The sequence below is a fragment of the Aplosporella prunicola genome, assembly GCF_010093885.1.
Source record: "Aplosporella prunicola CBS 121167 unplaced genomic scaffold K452scaffold_14, whole genome shotgun sequence".
Taxonomy (NCBI): Eukaryota; Fungi; Ascomycota; class Dothideomycetes; order Botryosphaeriales; family Aplosporellaceae; genus Aplosporella; species Aplosporella prunicola.
In genome coordinates this window covers 176,191-191,304 of record NW_022983542.1, presented here as the reverse complement: position 1 = coordinate 191,304, position 15,114 = coordinate 176,191, and the positions used below count along the sequence as shown (strand labels likewise).

Genomic DNA, 15,114 nt, shown 5'->3' with positions numbered 1-15,114 from the left:
TTACAAGGGTGTTTGGCATGGCACTATGCTCTCGCGACACCAGCGGGCCAAACAAAGAATATAAGGTCAGCGAATCATCGCGACTATGCTCGTAATTCCTACTATAAGTGCGATTACATAACAGTTGAGAGAGAATATAAGTGTGTATGCGCCAAAACATGTAGCCTATGCTTTCTGTGGTGAGTGGGTAAGTTTGAGGGCGAACGGGCATGGTGTAGTTGGAGCATATTGCCCGCGAATGTTTATGATATTGAGTCCAAGACATTGGGAGGAAATGGAATAAAAGAAGCCAGGAGATGGATATAAATTCGCGGGTCATGAGGAGCAAGATAATAACCATGAGGCGACGTCCGTATAGGAGGCATCCGTGACATCCAAGCCCATGTGCCGATCCGACGGCGATCGAAAAACCGTCTGGCTGGCAAGCACGTCAACTTTGCTGCTTCGGAAAGGTCAATGGCCGGCAGAGAGTCCGTGGGCTTTCAACTTTCGTTCAATCAATATCGAAGGTGGACCGGGTCAGCTCAACATTGGCCAAGATACGAGCCCGAGTGGAAATCATGCTCCGTGCGGGAAACCCCAAGGAATCGTATATTGCAGTTATTTTGAGAATGGGCGAGAGGCAGTTCGTAGGCGCCGCGGTTCGAATGTCGTCTGGTTTCGAATGGGTCGGAGCGGGAAAACGAGTGGCGGGGAAAGCGCCGGAGGGCGCCAAGCGCCTCCGCGGGTGGAACAACGAGAGCCAACCAAAGCAGCGGTGCCGACAGAGCCGAAACGGAAAGACTGCACGCACGGGCGCGGTCGCGACTGCCACGCGGCGACGAGGCTTGGAAGTAGAATTTTCACGTTCTCAACACCAAGATTGTGGGGTTGGAGCTGCTCACGATGGCGAAATGTAGCCTGCCATCTGCTCACACGTACCTATCCGCGGTTGGGTCGAAGAAGACCTATGGAAAAGCTATGAGCGAGATGGATGACGATGTTCTATTATAGGCGGCGTGGCGGTCGGGGAAAACAGGGTTTTTTACCGCTTGAGCCACGCACTCAGACGGCGGCGGACCGCTCTTTATTAATCCCGTCTGGTCGTCGCCGTCAAACTTCCCGACGACGAACACCTCGCAGGTGTTCCCTTGCGACCGACAAGCCCCCAGCGGCAACGGCTGGACGCGCAGGCCGCCGCGACATCGTCAAGCTCGCTTGACTGAGCGTTGCAGCGCGCCCGTCGTCCAGCTGTCGTCGCCCAAGGCCGCAAGCCTGAGATGCACCAATGAATCTCAGGAATCGTGCAGTGGCGCTGCCAGCGTGCCGCAGCGCACTGTCCAGGTCTTCTCCAGACCAGCCGTCCTCCCAGGAAATGGTTGGCTGTGAGCGATTCTTCCGCCTCCAAGGGCGGCGCCTACACGCTCCGCGCTACCACAGAGCCTCCCAGCCCCAAGAATAGAGACACAGTTGACTGGATGCACCTCGAAACGCCCCGCTCGGCCGATCCTTTTGTTTCAGAAGCCTCAGCAAGCCACTGCCGCAAAGGTCGCGCGACAGGCCATGCCAGCCTCCCGGGTATGTCAGTGCGTTGTTCAATCATTGTTCACTCTTATTGTCTCCACGCCCACTTCCACTCTTCCTCTACGTCTTCTTTGTGTTTTTTTCAGTCAGGTGCCAGGGCCGCCGTCTTTGTCGCTGCCATTGTCCTCTAATTAGACTAATACCTCGGGGCTTCACCTGGCACGGCATCCTTGTTTTCTTGCCTGCATTTCATTTCTGTTACTCGACTTCTCTTCGAGTTTACGACCACATTCACTTCACGACTGAACGACTGCATATTGCCGCTGGCTGGCATATCACCACTCTCTCTAATACATACACTCCAGGCGAGCGTATACGAACACATCCACTGTCGACATGTCTTCCTCAGTGAACCACCCCGCCACCTTTCCGGACATGCCTCCATCTTCCTCCGCTGGCGGCCATGAGATGCGAGACTACTATGCCGGACAGGATGCACCACGACCTATGACGAACCAAGCACTATACCTCACACCATACCTCGGCCTTCGAGCTAGACTCTCGCAGGTTTGGATCAACCGCTGGACCATTCTCCTCGCTCTGATCCTCGTACGCGTACTCATTGCTACTCGCGATCTTAACGACAACCTCGATTCGGCCAGGCGCGAAGCTCTTTCGGCATGCACGAGTGTCGAGACCGCGGGCAGTGTCATGGCATCGATGCCTCACTACATGTCGCAGGGCGTCAACGAAATTACGGCTGCGGGTATTGAGAAGGCTGTCCATGGACTGATGGCTATGCTCAATCTTACCATCACCGGTGTCGAAGAGATTGTTGTCTTCTACATCAACCTCTTGACCTCCACCTACGTCTGCCTCATCACCATGGCTGTCCGTGGCAGCCTTCACGTTGTTCTCAACGCGGTTGAGGACATCTCGGACGGCCTTAACAAGACCCTCGACGTTGTTGGCGATGACATTGCCAGCGTAGCCGACGGCTTCCAGGACGAAGTCAACAAGCTGATCAAGGCCATCAACAGCATCCCTCAGATCTTTGGTGGTGATGGCATGGATTCTCTCAACCTGACCAAGCAGATCGACGAGCTCAAGAACCTGCAAATTCCTTCCGGGTGGGACGAGGGCCTCGAAAAGCTTAACAACTCGATCCCCACCTTCTCCGAGGTTCACAACTTGACGAACACTGCTCTGCGGTTCCCCTTCGAGAAAGTCAAGGATCTGATCTCCGAGCACACGAACACGTACAAGTTTGACCGTTCGGCTTTCCCAGTTCCTGCCAAGGAGTCTTTGTCCTTCTGTTCGGACGACGACGGTATCAACGATTTCTTCGATGGTCTTGTCGAGACTGAGAAAATTGCCAAGAAGGTCTTCATTGCAGTGCTCGTCGTTGCAGCCATCCTTGTCTGCGTTCCGATGGCCTGGAGAGAGATTAGGGCGTGGCGCAAAATGCAACAGCGCGCCATGCTCGTCAGCACCAAGTCCTACGATCCCATGGACGTAGTGTACATCGCTTCCAGGCCATACTCGGCGACGTTCGGTATCTGGCTCGCCAACCGCTTCAGCTCAGTACGCAAGCAAACCGCTGTGCGCTGGGTTGTGGCGTACTGTACTACTGTGCCTGCACTGCTTATACTCGCGCTGGGTCTGGCAGGCTTACTGGCCTGCCTTTGCCAATATATCCTCCTCAAGACAATTGAGAAGGAGGTCCCAGCTCTGGCAGCACAGGTTGGCGATTTCGCCGAGGATGTTGTCTATGCGCTCAACAACGCCTCTGAGGCATGGGCCAACGGGACCAACACCGCCATCATCAAGATGAACACTGAGCTCAATGACAACATTTTCAGTTGGGTCAACACCAGCACATCTGCGCTCAACAACACGCTCAACGTGTTTGTTGACGAGATGAGCAACGCTCTCAATGTTACTTTTGGCGGCACTATCCTGTATGAGCCCATCACCGAGGTTCTGAACTGCCTTATCACGCTCAAGATCGAGGGCATTCAGAAGGGCCTTACGTGGGTCCATGACCACGCGCATATCGACTTCCCCACTATGGACAACGACACTTTCTCTCTGGGTGCTGCTGCCGCGCTCTCGAACGGCACCAAGGATGACTCTTTCCTTGCCGATCCGAGCAGTGAGACGACCGACGCCATCACTGGAACGGTTACCAGGCTCGTCAACAAGCTCGAAGAGGGCATTCGAATTGAAGCCATCATCAGCACCTGCGTTCTCATGCTCTGGGTTATCGTCTTTCTCATCGCCTTCACCCGTATGCTTGTTGTCTTTAATGGCCACGGCAAGACACGCGCCGAAGGCGGCCAGTCTTACGCCGTTGACCCCGAAACCGACCACTTCCGCCCTCACGACATTCCCGTCGCAGTGCCTCCCCCTGTCGCGCGTCCTGATGCTCAAATGGACATGCCGGCGCCTCCCCAGTACGAGTATGTGAACAAGAGTGCGCCGTACACTATTGTCCCGCGTCCGTTCCCCAGCCACAACAACCAACACAACGAGCCCGCCAACAATTCTGACGAGTTCCCCCTTGGCTCCAGCGAAAAGCTGGGCGAGGTGGACTCGCACAATGTGGGTATCGCAGTGTCCAGGCCGGATCACCATCGGACGAGCAGCCACGGGCGGATTGGCGCTACCACGCCATCGCCCGCGTCTGACGAGAAGTCCAGCGACGGCAAAGGCAATTACAATCCATTTTTCTAAGCGCGCGTGCTGGAGTTAAATCTCCAATCCTCACAGACCTTTCCTCGCTTCGGTTGACGGACTGATGTCTACCGAGGATGTGTGCGCCCGCTCAGAACTGCGAGAGACGTAAATGCTCAGGTTACGTACTTTGGTCACTGAGGTTATTCTTCGCTCCCCTTCGCGGCGCGAGCGAGAACCACTGGCTGTAGGTCTTCGGATCTCGCCATTGGAAACTAGTGTTTTCTCCATATTTGCACTGAAAAAGGACGGGGATGACATTGATCCACGCCCTTCAATTAATACTTTGGATACGCATTTCACGTTGCACATGTCTCCCCCTGCTCTTTCCTCGGTCTTTTCATGTTGATGAATTTCTTGGTTTATTTCATTTGCGTTGTGTTTGCCATGCTCCTATCCGGCGTTGTCGATTTTTATCCACTTTCCTGCATCCCCCTCTCAACTGCGAGAGGCTTGTGGTGCAGCGCAAAGCAGTTGGTCTCGGTACTTTCGCCCTCTCCCTCCCGCTCCTCTCCAGTTCCCCCATCACGCTGCCGGAACCTCCTCCGTCGCCAACCCCGCGTCTCCCGCCTTAGCGCTGGCTTGCCCCTTTGGCCGCAGGCGCGCGCGGTTGACGACGGACGCGAGATGAGCGTGCTTCGTGGTGGCGCGAGCGAACTGTGACGAGCCGGACAAATTGGGTATGGTCGCTCACTCGCCTGCTCGGCCTCCTCCTCACGACGACGAGGTCCTTGCGACTCCCGCTCCTAGCGTTTCGCCCGCCTGCGATGCATCGAAAGACCCAGGTTGTGGTGCGTAGCGGAGCGGAGCTGCTTCCTTTCCGATGACCGCGGGCTTGCTCGCGGCCGGAGGCAAGGTTGCGGAGTCGGGGCAGCTGCTGACCGATAACGAGCGTCCCTAGCCTCCTCCTCCCTGCTCATCGCCCTTGCGCCTCGGCGCTCGCGACGTGATGAGCCAGAGAGTGTAGTGATGGCGAGCAAGATGCTGTTGCTGTATGTTTGATGCGGGTGGATAGGGGTGGTTTTTGCGCTTTGCGACGCTGCTGTTCCTGTTGCTTTTTGCCGGGATTATTCTGGGCTGGTTGGCTTTTCTCTGGTACCTATCTGGCCACCGCGAGGCTGGCGGTGGCGGATTCCTTGTTGAGACGGAGGGATACTCATGGCTGATGATTTCCGATTGATAACGACGAATGGGATTGGATGGGTTGGTGGAAGACCGTTTGAGGGTAGTAGATAGATGTCAAGCAAGGTCTCTCCCTCATTGATGTTACAAGATGGTGAAGTGATACTGGAACTTGGCACTGCATGAACCCCTTGTCTGCAGCAGCGTTTCACAGCCAACCGTTTGACAACGTGGTCTCGGTTGACGGCCCGGGAAGAAGTTGTGGAATGCTCACTCCGGAGGATAGTATTCCATGTCGATAGGTACAAATAGATTCAGAGGACCGCGAACATGCAGGACAGCCGTGACGTCGAGTCCAACGACCACCTGCCATGGCGCTACAAAAGAAGTGTCAGACCGCGACGCACTTGACACGCTACGCCCGCCACCCCGCCTCACGAGCTCGTCGGCCGCGTCAATATGTGCTGTTGGCATGGTGCAGCAGGGCGCCGGGTCTCAGCTTGGCGTGGTTACGTAGCCGTTTCGGCACCCAATGAACCGGCCGCCTTGACGCACGCTCGCCCAGCATCGGCCGTGAGACGCCTCCCGAAAAGCTCGCCGCGCCCTCCCCCATCGCACCACCGCATCTTTGCACGCATTGCTCTCGCCCGCATGACCTGGACACGCTGAACCCGCCGTTCTGTTTGCCCTAGGCCCGCCTTCCTGCAAAAGCCCCCGACTCCCCCGGTGACGCAACAGCCGCGACTCTGGACGGCACCGCCGCGCACAGTTTCTCTCTCCCACCGCCCGCCGAGGCTTTTGAGCTCGAAGATCTTGGAAGAGCAGGACAGTCCCCGGAGGTCCGTCCACAGCGTGACTCGGAAAATACTAGAGAAAGGGAGGGTAGGAGGCGCGAGAAGCTCGAGCGCCTGCTCGACGAGGCAGAGATGAAGTTCTCCCACAGCATCCAGTTCAATGCCGTGCCAGATTGGAGTAGCCACTACATTGCATACAGCAATCTCAAAAAGCTGTGCGTTTTGGTTCCCTGCGAGACTCGTTGCTTTTCGTGGAAGTCCTGGCTTGCTGACGTCGTCGTGCAGGATTTACCAGCTAGAGAAGCAGTTCTACCAAAAGGCCGGCCCGGACCCGCAAGATGCCGAGTCCTCGCCCCTTCTCGGAGCCGCGATAGATGACCCTGACAAGATCTTCAAGAGTGCGCTGGATAAGGATCTCGAGAAGATTGTCTCGTTTTTTGAGGAGAAGGAGGTCGAGGTGTATGGGGAGCTGGAAGGCTTGCTCCGAGACATGCAACAGTTTGAAGAGGAGGATGGCACTTTGGAAGATGATCAGGAGAATGGCCCGCCTGGCTCGCGGGGTGGGAACAGGAAGAGAATGCGGTCAGGGAGCCTTTTCAAGGGGTTCTCTATGGGCCGTAGGCGATCCAGCAACTTCAGCAATGCTATCCCCGAGGAGGATGGTCTCGGCGGCGGCGACAGTGACGACGATGCCGACGAGAGTTCCGCCCTCCGCCAAAGAAAATCCAGGGATGGACGAAGGGGCTCCCGTTCGGACGACGGGAGAGCGACGTCACGAGGCAGCACGAAGAGGCGCAGGAGCGAGGCAAACGACGACTTCAACGACATGTCGTTCTCGGCGTTGTATGGCTCCGCCGTCAGCCTCAAGCAACGGACGATTAGCCTCTATGTCAGCCTCTGCGAGCTCCGCTCCTTTATCCAGCTCAACAAGACGGGTTTCAGCAAAGTACTCAAGAAGTACGATAAGATCCTGGACCGGAGTCTTAAGAGCGCATACCTCAAGCAAAATGTTGAGAAGGCTTATCCTTTCAAGCAGCCTACCATGGACAAGTTGAGCGACAACATTTCCAAGATAGAAAGAGCCTATGCCGCCCTCTGCACCAATGGCGACGTTTCGATGGCTAAGCGGGAGCTCCGCTTGCACCTGCGCGAGCACGTTGTCTGGGAGCGTAACACTGTTTGGCGCGAAATGATCGGCATAGAGAGGAAGTCCCAGGCTGCGAACTTGGGTATCCGGCAGACTATGCTTGGTCCCGACAAAGACAAAGCACGACTGCAGGGCGATGAGGCGGAAGCTCTGACAAAGGAGATCGAGACGCCCATTGGCAAGTACACTTGCCCCAAGTGGCTGTTCAGCTGGACATTCTACACATTGATTGCTATATTTGCCATCTTTGTTGTGATGCTCTTTGTTCCGATTATGGATGTACCCGAGCAGCAGAATTGCCTTGCGATGGTTATTTTTGTGAGCGCGCTATGGGCTACGGAGGTAAGGACATCCCTCGAAAGACGCACTTCAATGCTGACTGTGATTTCAGGCTATTCCTCTGTTCGTGACTTCGCTTTTGGTTCCCTTCCTGGTGGTTACGCTCCGCGTTGTGCGTTCTGATTCTAAGCCGCACGAGCGTCTGGAATCTAAAGCCGCAGCGAGCTATGTGTTCTCAGCAATGTGGTCCCCTGTCATCATGCTTCTCCTAGGCGGCTTCACTATCGCAGCAGCCCTGTCCAAGTATAACATCGCCAAGATGATGGCAACGTTCGTGCTCAGCAAGGCAGGCACGCGTCCGCGGACCGTCCTGCTCACCAGCATGTTCGTCGCCATGTTCGCCAGCATGTGGATTAGCAACGTCGCAGCACCAGTCCTCTGCTTCTCAATCATCCAGCCGATCCTGCGCAACCTGCCCTCGGAGTCCAACATGAGTAAAGCGCTACTGCTGGGCATCGCGCTGTCGTCAAACATTGGCGGTGCGGCGTCGCCGATCGCCTCGCCGCAGAACCTGATCGCGCTGCAGAACATGGCGCCGCAGCCGGGATGGGGCGTGTGGTTTTTCATCGCGCTGCCGGTGTGCATCATCAGCATCCTGCTGACGTGGCTGCTGCTGCTGGCGACGTTCCAGCCTGGCAAGGGCACGACCATCGTGCCCATCCGGCCCATGAAGGACCGCTTCACGGGCATCCAGTGGTTCATCAGCGCGACGACGGTCCTGACCATCGTGCTCTGGTGCGTGACGCACCAGCTCGAGCCAATCTTCGGGGACATGGGCGTCGTCGCCATCATCCCGATCGTGCTGTTCTTCGGCACGGGGATCCTGACAAAAGAAGACTTCAACAACTTCCTCTGGACGATCATCATCCTGGCCGCGGGCGGGCTGGCGCTGGGCAAGGCGGTGAACAGCTCGGGCTTGTTGGCGACAATTGCGCAGGGCATCACGGCGCGCGTCGAGGACCTGAGCCTCTATGGTGTGCTGGTCGTGTTTGCGGCGCTGATTCTCGTCGTCGCGACTTTCATCAGCCATACCGTTGCTGCGCTGATCGTGCTGCCCCTTGTGCAGCAGGTCGGTCAGGGCATGGCGGAGCCGCATCCCAATCTGCTGGTTATGGGGAGCGTGCTTATGTGCTCGATGGCGATGGGGCTGCCGACGAGTGGGTTCCCGAATATGAGTAAGTTCCCCTTTAATCCGCCTCCTCTCTTCTCATCTCTCTTTTTCGGTCCCTTTTTCTCTTTTCCATCTCTGCTTTTCCTTCGCTTCGTTGTAGACCTGCATACTGACACACCCGCGCAGCCGCGATCATGATGGAAGACTCCCAGACCGGACAGCGCTACCTGCAGGTCAAGCACTTTATCACGCGCGGTATCCCGGCGTCGATCATGGGGTTCGTCGTCATTATCACGGTTGGCTACGGCCTTATGCTCGCTGTGGGCTTTTAAAGCGTTTTTGGGCGCATGTTGTGGTGGTTGGGTGGTGGGTGGGTGAGTTAAGGGGAAATGGGAGAGGACGGTGTGTGGAAAAGAGAGCGCGGTCCAGACCTGCTGTAGCGCGTGCCTTGCATGCATGCTTGTCTACTTGCTTGCTCGCACTTGACCCGCCCTGCCTCGTTCTGCCTCGTTCTACTACTACTTACGACTCTTGCGGCTGCAGCCGATGTCGTTGGGGCGTGTACGGTACTGTACGATACGCACGCCTCGGCTCGGCCTCGCAATGAGAGGAGAAGGGAGTCGTGGCCGAGGTTTAAGCTATCTACCTACCTACCTACCTGCCTGCCTGCCTCCCTACCTACATACCCACTTCCCACAAAATGTAGAGGGCACGGCACGGCTCAGCTGGACGCGAAGTCAGGCTCAGGTTGTGGTCCACGCTTACGGGAGGGAGGACACGCGGTCGATGACGATGATATATAAACTGGCATTTTAAGAGTTTCTGTTTTTTGGACTTTTTGTTTTGATGTTTTGATGTTTTGGATTGATGTTTTGATTCGTATGTTTTGATTTGTATGTTTTGGTGGTTTGTTTGGTTGCTTGCTTGCTTGCTCGCACGCTTTGAGCGTATAGGGTTTGTTGTGCGTATAGATGGATGGATGGTTGGGTTGGTAGGGGAATGAATGCATTTGCAGACGACGACGTCTACATACATATTACTTGCTTGCTCGGCTGACGTTCAGTCGTGGACATACTCGCGGTGATGCTTGCGGTGGTTGCATGAGATAGGTAGGTAGGTATAAGCTGCTACCTTTGACTTAACTATAGGAGGGGAGTGTGGCTGTGTTGTACATACGTGGCTGGTTAGCTGAGCGTTTCTCTCTCTATTTAGTTAAACCACTCCCTCCCTCCTCGTCCCCCTCTTCACCCAGCACACAAAGCACGCCCCTCGCGCGACCCTCACCCCAGCCCACGCCCGCCACTAGGATACGCTACCCGCAGCGTCTCGGCCTGCGTGGACGTGAAAGGCGCGGTAGACTGCGTTCCTATATACGCACGGCCCTAATCAGCACTACTATACATACTTGCATACACACAACACTCACACACATCACCACCATCTCAAAGCTAAAACCGCACATGCAAGCAAGCAAACATGCATGCATACATATATCTATCTCGGTTAAACTGAACTTAACCAAACCCACCCTACCCTACCTAAACCGTCCCAAGCCTAAGTAAGTAAATAGCATATCCGTATATAACCCCCACCCAGCCCACTAACCAACCAACCAACCAACTCAGCCACACAACAAAAACGAACGTCCAGAAAAAAACCCACTCAAACACCCCCTCCCCCCAACCCCCCACCTACTTCCCGCCACCCAAACCAGCACCAACACCAACCCCCCTCACCAACTCACCAACCTCGAACCCCAACCGCCGTAGCGCCGCCTCCTCGACCTCCCGCCCAACCCCCCTCTTCACAACCAGACATTTAGTCGCGCCATCCTCTCTGACCTCGACTGCGCGCCCAGGGCCCGTTCCTACGCCGCCCAGTCCCATCCCCCCCAGTCCCATTCCCACGCCCTTCCCACCACCCGCACCCTCATCCCCAGCACCACCAGTTCCGCCTACGGCACTGCCTGCGGCGCTGCCACCGGCGGAGGCAGCGCCAGAGCCGGAGCCGCCAATATCCCGCACATACACGACCACGTCCGGCCCCACGATGCCCCGCCACAGCGTCGCGATCCACTGCCAGTGGTCGGCGGGGGAGTAGTTGTCCGCGATGGGGACACGCGAGGCCCACGCGTCGGCGGCAGCGAGGTTGTAGGTTGGGAGGATGAGGACGGGTGTTGGCGTTGGTTGTTGTTCTTGCGCCGTGTCCGGCTTTCCCTTTTGTTGGTGCTGGTCTGGCGACATTGTTGTTGTTCCTCCCTCGCCATCCTCATCGCTCTTGTTTCGGTTTTTGCCGTTACCGTTACCGTTACCGGTCTTACCACCACCACCACCAAACGCCCCCGTCGTAATAAACTCGACCATCTCCCCCGCCTTGGCATGCCACTCGGCAATAACGCCGATATAATCCCCCAACGACACGGGCGGCCCCTCGCCCACCGGCGGCGGGGCCCGCGGCGCCTCCGCAACACGCGCGCGGTACTCGCCGGTGCGGTTGAGGCTCTCCTCGAGCCAGGCGGCGAGGCGGCGCGCCGCGGCCTTGTCGTCGCCCTCGACGGCCACGACCGCGCCGCGCGCCAGCAGGCCCGTGGACTGCGACAGCGATGCCGACGCCGACGATGGCGTGGCTGTGAACGTGGGTGTCGCGCTGCTGGGCGCGGAGCCTGCTGTCCCTGCTGCTGCTGCTGCTGCTGCTGCTGTTGTCGCTGCCGCCTTCGCATTGCCCCGGTACGGCGGCGCGATGCGCCCGAGCACGCGGATCTTGCCCCAGAACGGCATGCTCATGACCATGGCCTCGAGGGAGCGAGACGCCGAGGCCGACGCCGACGCCGACGCTGAAGGCGGCAGTCCCGCAGAGTGCGGGCCCGGGTGGACGGCGCCGCTGGCTGGGGAATGAGGGTTAGCGTAGGCGAGGGTGCGGGCGTGCAAGTCGGGGGTCTGCAGCGGAGGCAGGGTGAGGCTATCATGGGGATGATGGGGCGGAAGGCGCGGGCTCGGGCCGCGTAGGAGCTCCGGGCGCAGCAGCGGCTGCGAGTGCCGGCGGCCGACGACGTCGTGCGGGCCGGCGTTTGTGAAGGACGAGGGGTACGGCGACGGCGGCGCGCCCCGCGAGTACGCGGCCTGGTTGTAGCGCCGCCGTTTGGCGTCTGGGCTTAGCGGCGTGAGCATCTGCACGTCGTCGTCTGTCTCGTCGCGGTGGCGGACTGTGTGGATCGCGCTGAGGCTGCTGGGTGCCCGCACGCTTTGCCGGTTGTGCCGCACCTGGGCGGGGTTGATGGCGAGGTTGTTCATCATGGGTGGGAGATAGCGAGACGTGGGTGTAAGGGCTGAGGATGGGGTAGGCGGAGGGAGCATGGGCGTGTTGACGGCGGGCGATGAAGGGGTGGTAGAGACGAAAGTCGTCGCGGGAGTTGCGATGGATCGGCCACCGCACTTGGCGCAGTGGTGTTTGTCTGATGCGGCGTTGGCGTTGGACACGCTGCCTCTACGGCCGCCGCGGCGTGGCTGGTAGCGGTATTCCGGGTACTGCTGCTGATGTCGCAGCTTTTCTTCTTCAGCGAGTATCTTCCACTCGTTGCGGACTGAATCCGACTGGGCGCGCCACTGCTCGCCGATGATCTTGGATATCTCAGGGTTGGCCAAGCCAGGGTGCTGGGCCACGATCGCGGCCTGGTGATGCTGGCGATATAGTATGAAAGCTACAAAGGAAGGGTCAGTTCTTTGAGCCATGAGGAGCCTATTGACAAAGCTATCGCCAGATCACGTTGGGCCGTGCGTCATCGAGAGGCTTGAGCGGACAAGCAGGCATATAAAGACGCGTCGCCAAAGAAAGTTTGCTTTTTTGTTTGTGAGAGAGAGCAAGCACTCACCGTTTCTCGGGCGCGGTATTTTTGGGTCGGGCTGGCACAAGCAGACGTGACTGGCAGCAGATCCGACAGAAGCTCCTGAGCCGCCAGAACTCATGCGAGAGTGGGTGCCATGGCGCGCGGCAATGTCGGCGTCTTCGTCTGCCTCGTCGTCCTCAGCTCGCTCGTCGGCCGTCTCGGCCTCTTTATCCGCCAGCGAGGCGGCACGTTTCCGCGTCAAACGAAAAGGCGGAGACTCTGGCGTCGGCGGCGCGTCATCGTGTTTCGACGAACGGGAAGGTCGGGAGCGCGTCGAGACAGCGGTGGAGGGTCGGCGGGAGGGGTTCCTCTCGCCCTTTTGCTGGTCTGACATGGTGGTGTTTTTCGGCTCGACAGACGGGCGACGGGCGTGTTGATAGGGCATGCGACATGGCGCGGGTTGGGGCTTTGTGCCTCGTCATCTGGAGTGGGCTTCTTTGTGTCCTAGACAGTTGCGGGCTCACGGCTGTTCGCGACGGCCAAATTCCTTCAGGCCCATTCCTCGCATGCAAGGACGCGGGCACAAAGAAAGCTCTTTTGAGACAATGCAGACAAACGCGGGAATTGTCTTCAGGCGAGGAATGCGGCGTGGTTGAGCGTGTCGTTGCGGGCGACGAGGGCCGCGGCTTCGGCGCCCACCAAGGCATGAGCGCGGCCGGAAAGATGCATGGGGTCCCTGGTGCAGTCAGTATTTGACTTCGTTTGTTGTTGACAACATACCAGAAGAGGTGGCTTGGCTCGTCGCTGCAGGTGGGCGAGCTTGCGTTGACACACGGCTGGCGCACCTGAGCAAACACGCCGGATTCAGCCGTGATTCCCAGCTGGTGCGTCTGCTGCTCGCGGATGCGGTCCAGCAGCCACTCGTCAAGTTCGAGCAGGTGCACAGCGCCGCCCTTCCACGCGGCCGCCGCCTGCACCAGCGCAGCATTCCACTCCTCTGCCAGCCACACGCAGGCGCGCTGGTCCGACCTACTGCTGTCGAAGCCGGGCAGAAACGTGATGTCGGGCACCTTGACCAGCACCACCTTCATGGGGGAAGTATTCTCGGCCAGCACGTCCAGCTGCGCAACCAGCGTCTCCATGCTGGCCCGCACCGCCGCGCGCGCCGTCATCTGCTCCAGACCCGCGTACGCCCACATGTCGTTGATGCCGAAGAAGAGGGTGAAGAGGGTGCGTTCGCCAGAGGCACCGCCGCCACGGCCCGGCATGCCGGCCTTCTGCTTTTCAAACGCCAGCCACTGCTGCACCTGCGCCTTCAAGTCGGCCACGAAGCGCCCATCGTCGGGCCTCCCCGCCCCCGTCGCATTCGCAAAGACATCGACGTCCAGCACCGCGTCGTGCGACGACCGCGCAAAGTTGTCGATGTAGTCGCATACCAGCTGCAGCACGTAGCCATGTCGTCAGCGCGCCTTCTCTCCCGGCCACTCTACCTAGAGCATGGAACTCACCTCGGAGCACAGCGCCTCGGTCCACAGCGGCCGGCTCGCGTTCTGCTGGCCGCGCCCCGTCGCTGGCACCGCTACCCGGTACTCGCCCGTGTCGGACCACGAGTCGCCAAACACGACGACGCGCCGCTTCGTGCCGTCGAGGGCTTTGGCCACGCGCGTCCGCACGTGCAGCGACGGCACGATCCAGCCCACGTAGAGCATGCAGCACACGGCCAGGCCGGCCAGGGCATGGAATCTCGACAGCGTGCGCATCGCCTTGACGGATCCGGATGGATGGATGGATGGATGGATGGGTAGGTAGGTAGGCCGGTAGGTAAGGAGCTTGGTAGCCAAGTAAGTAGAGAGGCAGGCAGGAATCCAAGTCCTAGACTAGACAAGGCCGATGCCCTGTATATAGACAGACAAGCAGTATCCGTGATACCCGCCCACGTCCGTCCGAGGTCCGTACGTAAGATCAGCGAGGCTGCGAACAACGAGCAAGAAGAAGAAACGACAAAAAAAAAGGCCCGGCAAATGAGCACCCCGTACTAAAGTAGTTGTAGCAGCAGCCTCGCAAAAACCAAAACCCAAATTGAAATAACAAGCGTCGTCGTCGTCGTCCGTGGCGGAGCAACCACCCACGCAAAAAAAGCCGCCTCGGTACATAGCTAAGGCTAAGGCTAGGTAAGGTACCTACCTAGCAGCCGCGCGTCCCCCCACGACGGCGCCGACGCGGACACCGACGACGACGAATCGTCCACGTCGTTTCCCCGCACCGACGCCCGCACTCGAGTCTCGCGAGCGGCCCTGGCGGGCGCGCGGCGCGTACTGTCCTGTGCCGCGATCCCGATCACGCAAGAGCTGGGCTGCAAAGCTTGGCTTTGGCTTTGGCTTTGGCTGCCGTGTCCGATTGTTTGTGTGGTTGGCTGTTTGACCTACTCCGTACCTATCTAGATGCTTACCTACTACGTAGTTAGGGTGCTTGCCCGGTTTACGAGCAAGAGCTTAAGTGCCACGGCCAGAGCTAATTACTTACATACCTACATAGCTAT

General features: G+C 58.3%; 4 protein-coding genes across 4 annotated transcripts; 2 read left to right on the top strand and 2 right to left on the bottom strand.

Moving 5' to 3' along the window:
* The first annotated feature begins 1,429 nt into the window (after nucleotides 1–1,429).
* On the top strand, nucleotides 1,430–4,410 carry K452DRAFT_37019 (uncharacterized protein). The gene is made up of 2 exons (XM_033546578.1): nucleotides 1,430–1,557; nucleotides 1,869–4,410. The coding sequence occupies exon 2, from the start codon at nucleotides 1,900–1,902 to the stop codon at nucleotides 4,237–4,239; it is 2,340 nt and encodes a 779-aa protein (XP_033396952.1). The 5' UTR covers nucleotides 1,430–1,557; nucleotides 1,869–1,899; the 3' UTR covers nucleotides 4,240–4,410.
* A 1,749-nt stretch (nucleotides 4,411–6,159) lies between these two features.
* On the top strand, nucleotides 6,160–9,257 carry K452DRAFT_36980 (uncharacterized protein). The gene is made up of 4 exons (XM_033546577.1): nucleotides 6,160–6,370; nucleotides 6,441–7,644; nucleotides 7,694–8,816; nucleotides 8,939–9,257. The coding sequence occupies exons 1-4, from the start codon at nucleotides 6,288–6,290 to the stop codon at nucleotides 9,082–9,084; spliced, it is 2,556 nt and encodes an 851-aa protein (XP_033396951.1). The 5' UTR covers nucleotides 6,160–6,287; the 3' UTR covers nucleotides 9,085–9,257.
* Nucleotides 9,258–10,443: 1,186 nt separating this feature from the next.
* K452DRAFT_298636 (uncharacterized protein) lies at nucleotides 10,444–12,969 on the bottom strand (the record flags this gene model as incomplete). Its single annotated transcript, XM_033542136.1, has 2 exons — nucleotides 10,444–12,449; nucleotides 12,621–12,969. 2 exons carry the CDS (start codon nucleotides 12,967–12,969, stop codon nucleotides 10,444–10,446), a joined length of 2,355 nt encoding a protein of 784 aa, XP_033396950.1.
* Nucleotides 12,970–13,112: 143 nt separating this feature from the next.
* K452DRAFT_36964 (uncharacterized protein) lies at nucleotides 13,113–14,436 on the bottom strand. Its single transcript, XM_033546576.1, has 3 exons — nucleotides 14,084–14,436; nucleotides 13,356–14,014; nucleotides 13,113–13,311 (listed from the first exon to the last, which is right to left on the bottom strand). The coding sequence occupies exons 1-3, from the start codon at nucleotides 14,333–14,335 to the stop codon at nucleotides 13,206–13,208; spliced, it is 1,017 nt and encodes a 338-aa protein (XP_033396949.1). The 5' UTR covers nucleotides 14,336–14,436; the 3' UTR covers nucleotides 13,113–13,205.
* Nucleotides 14,437–15,114: the final 678 nt, after the last annotated feature.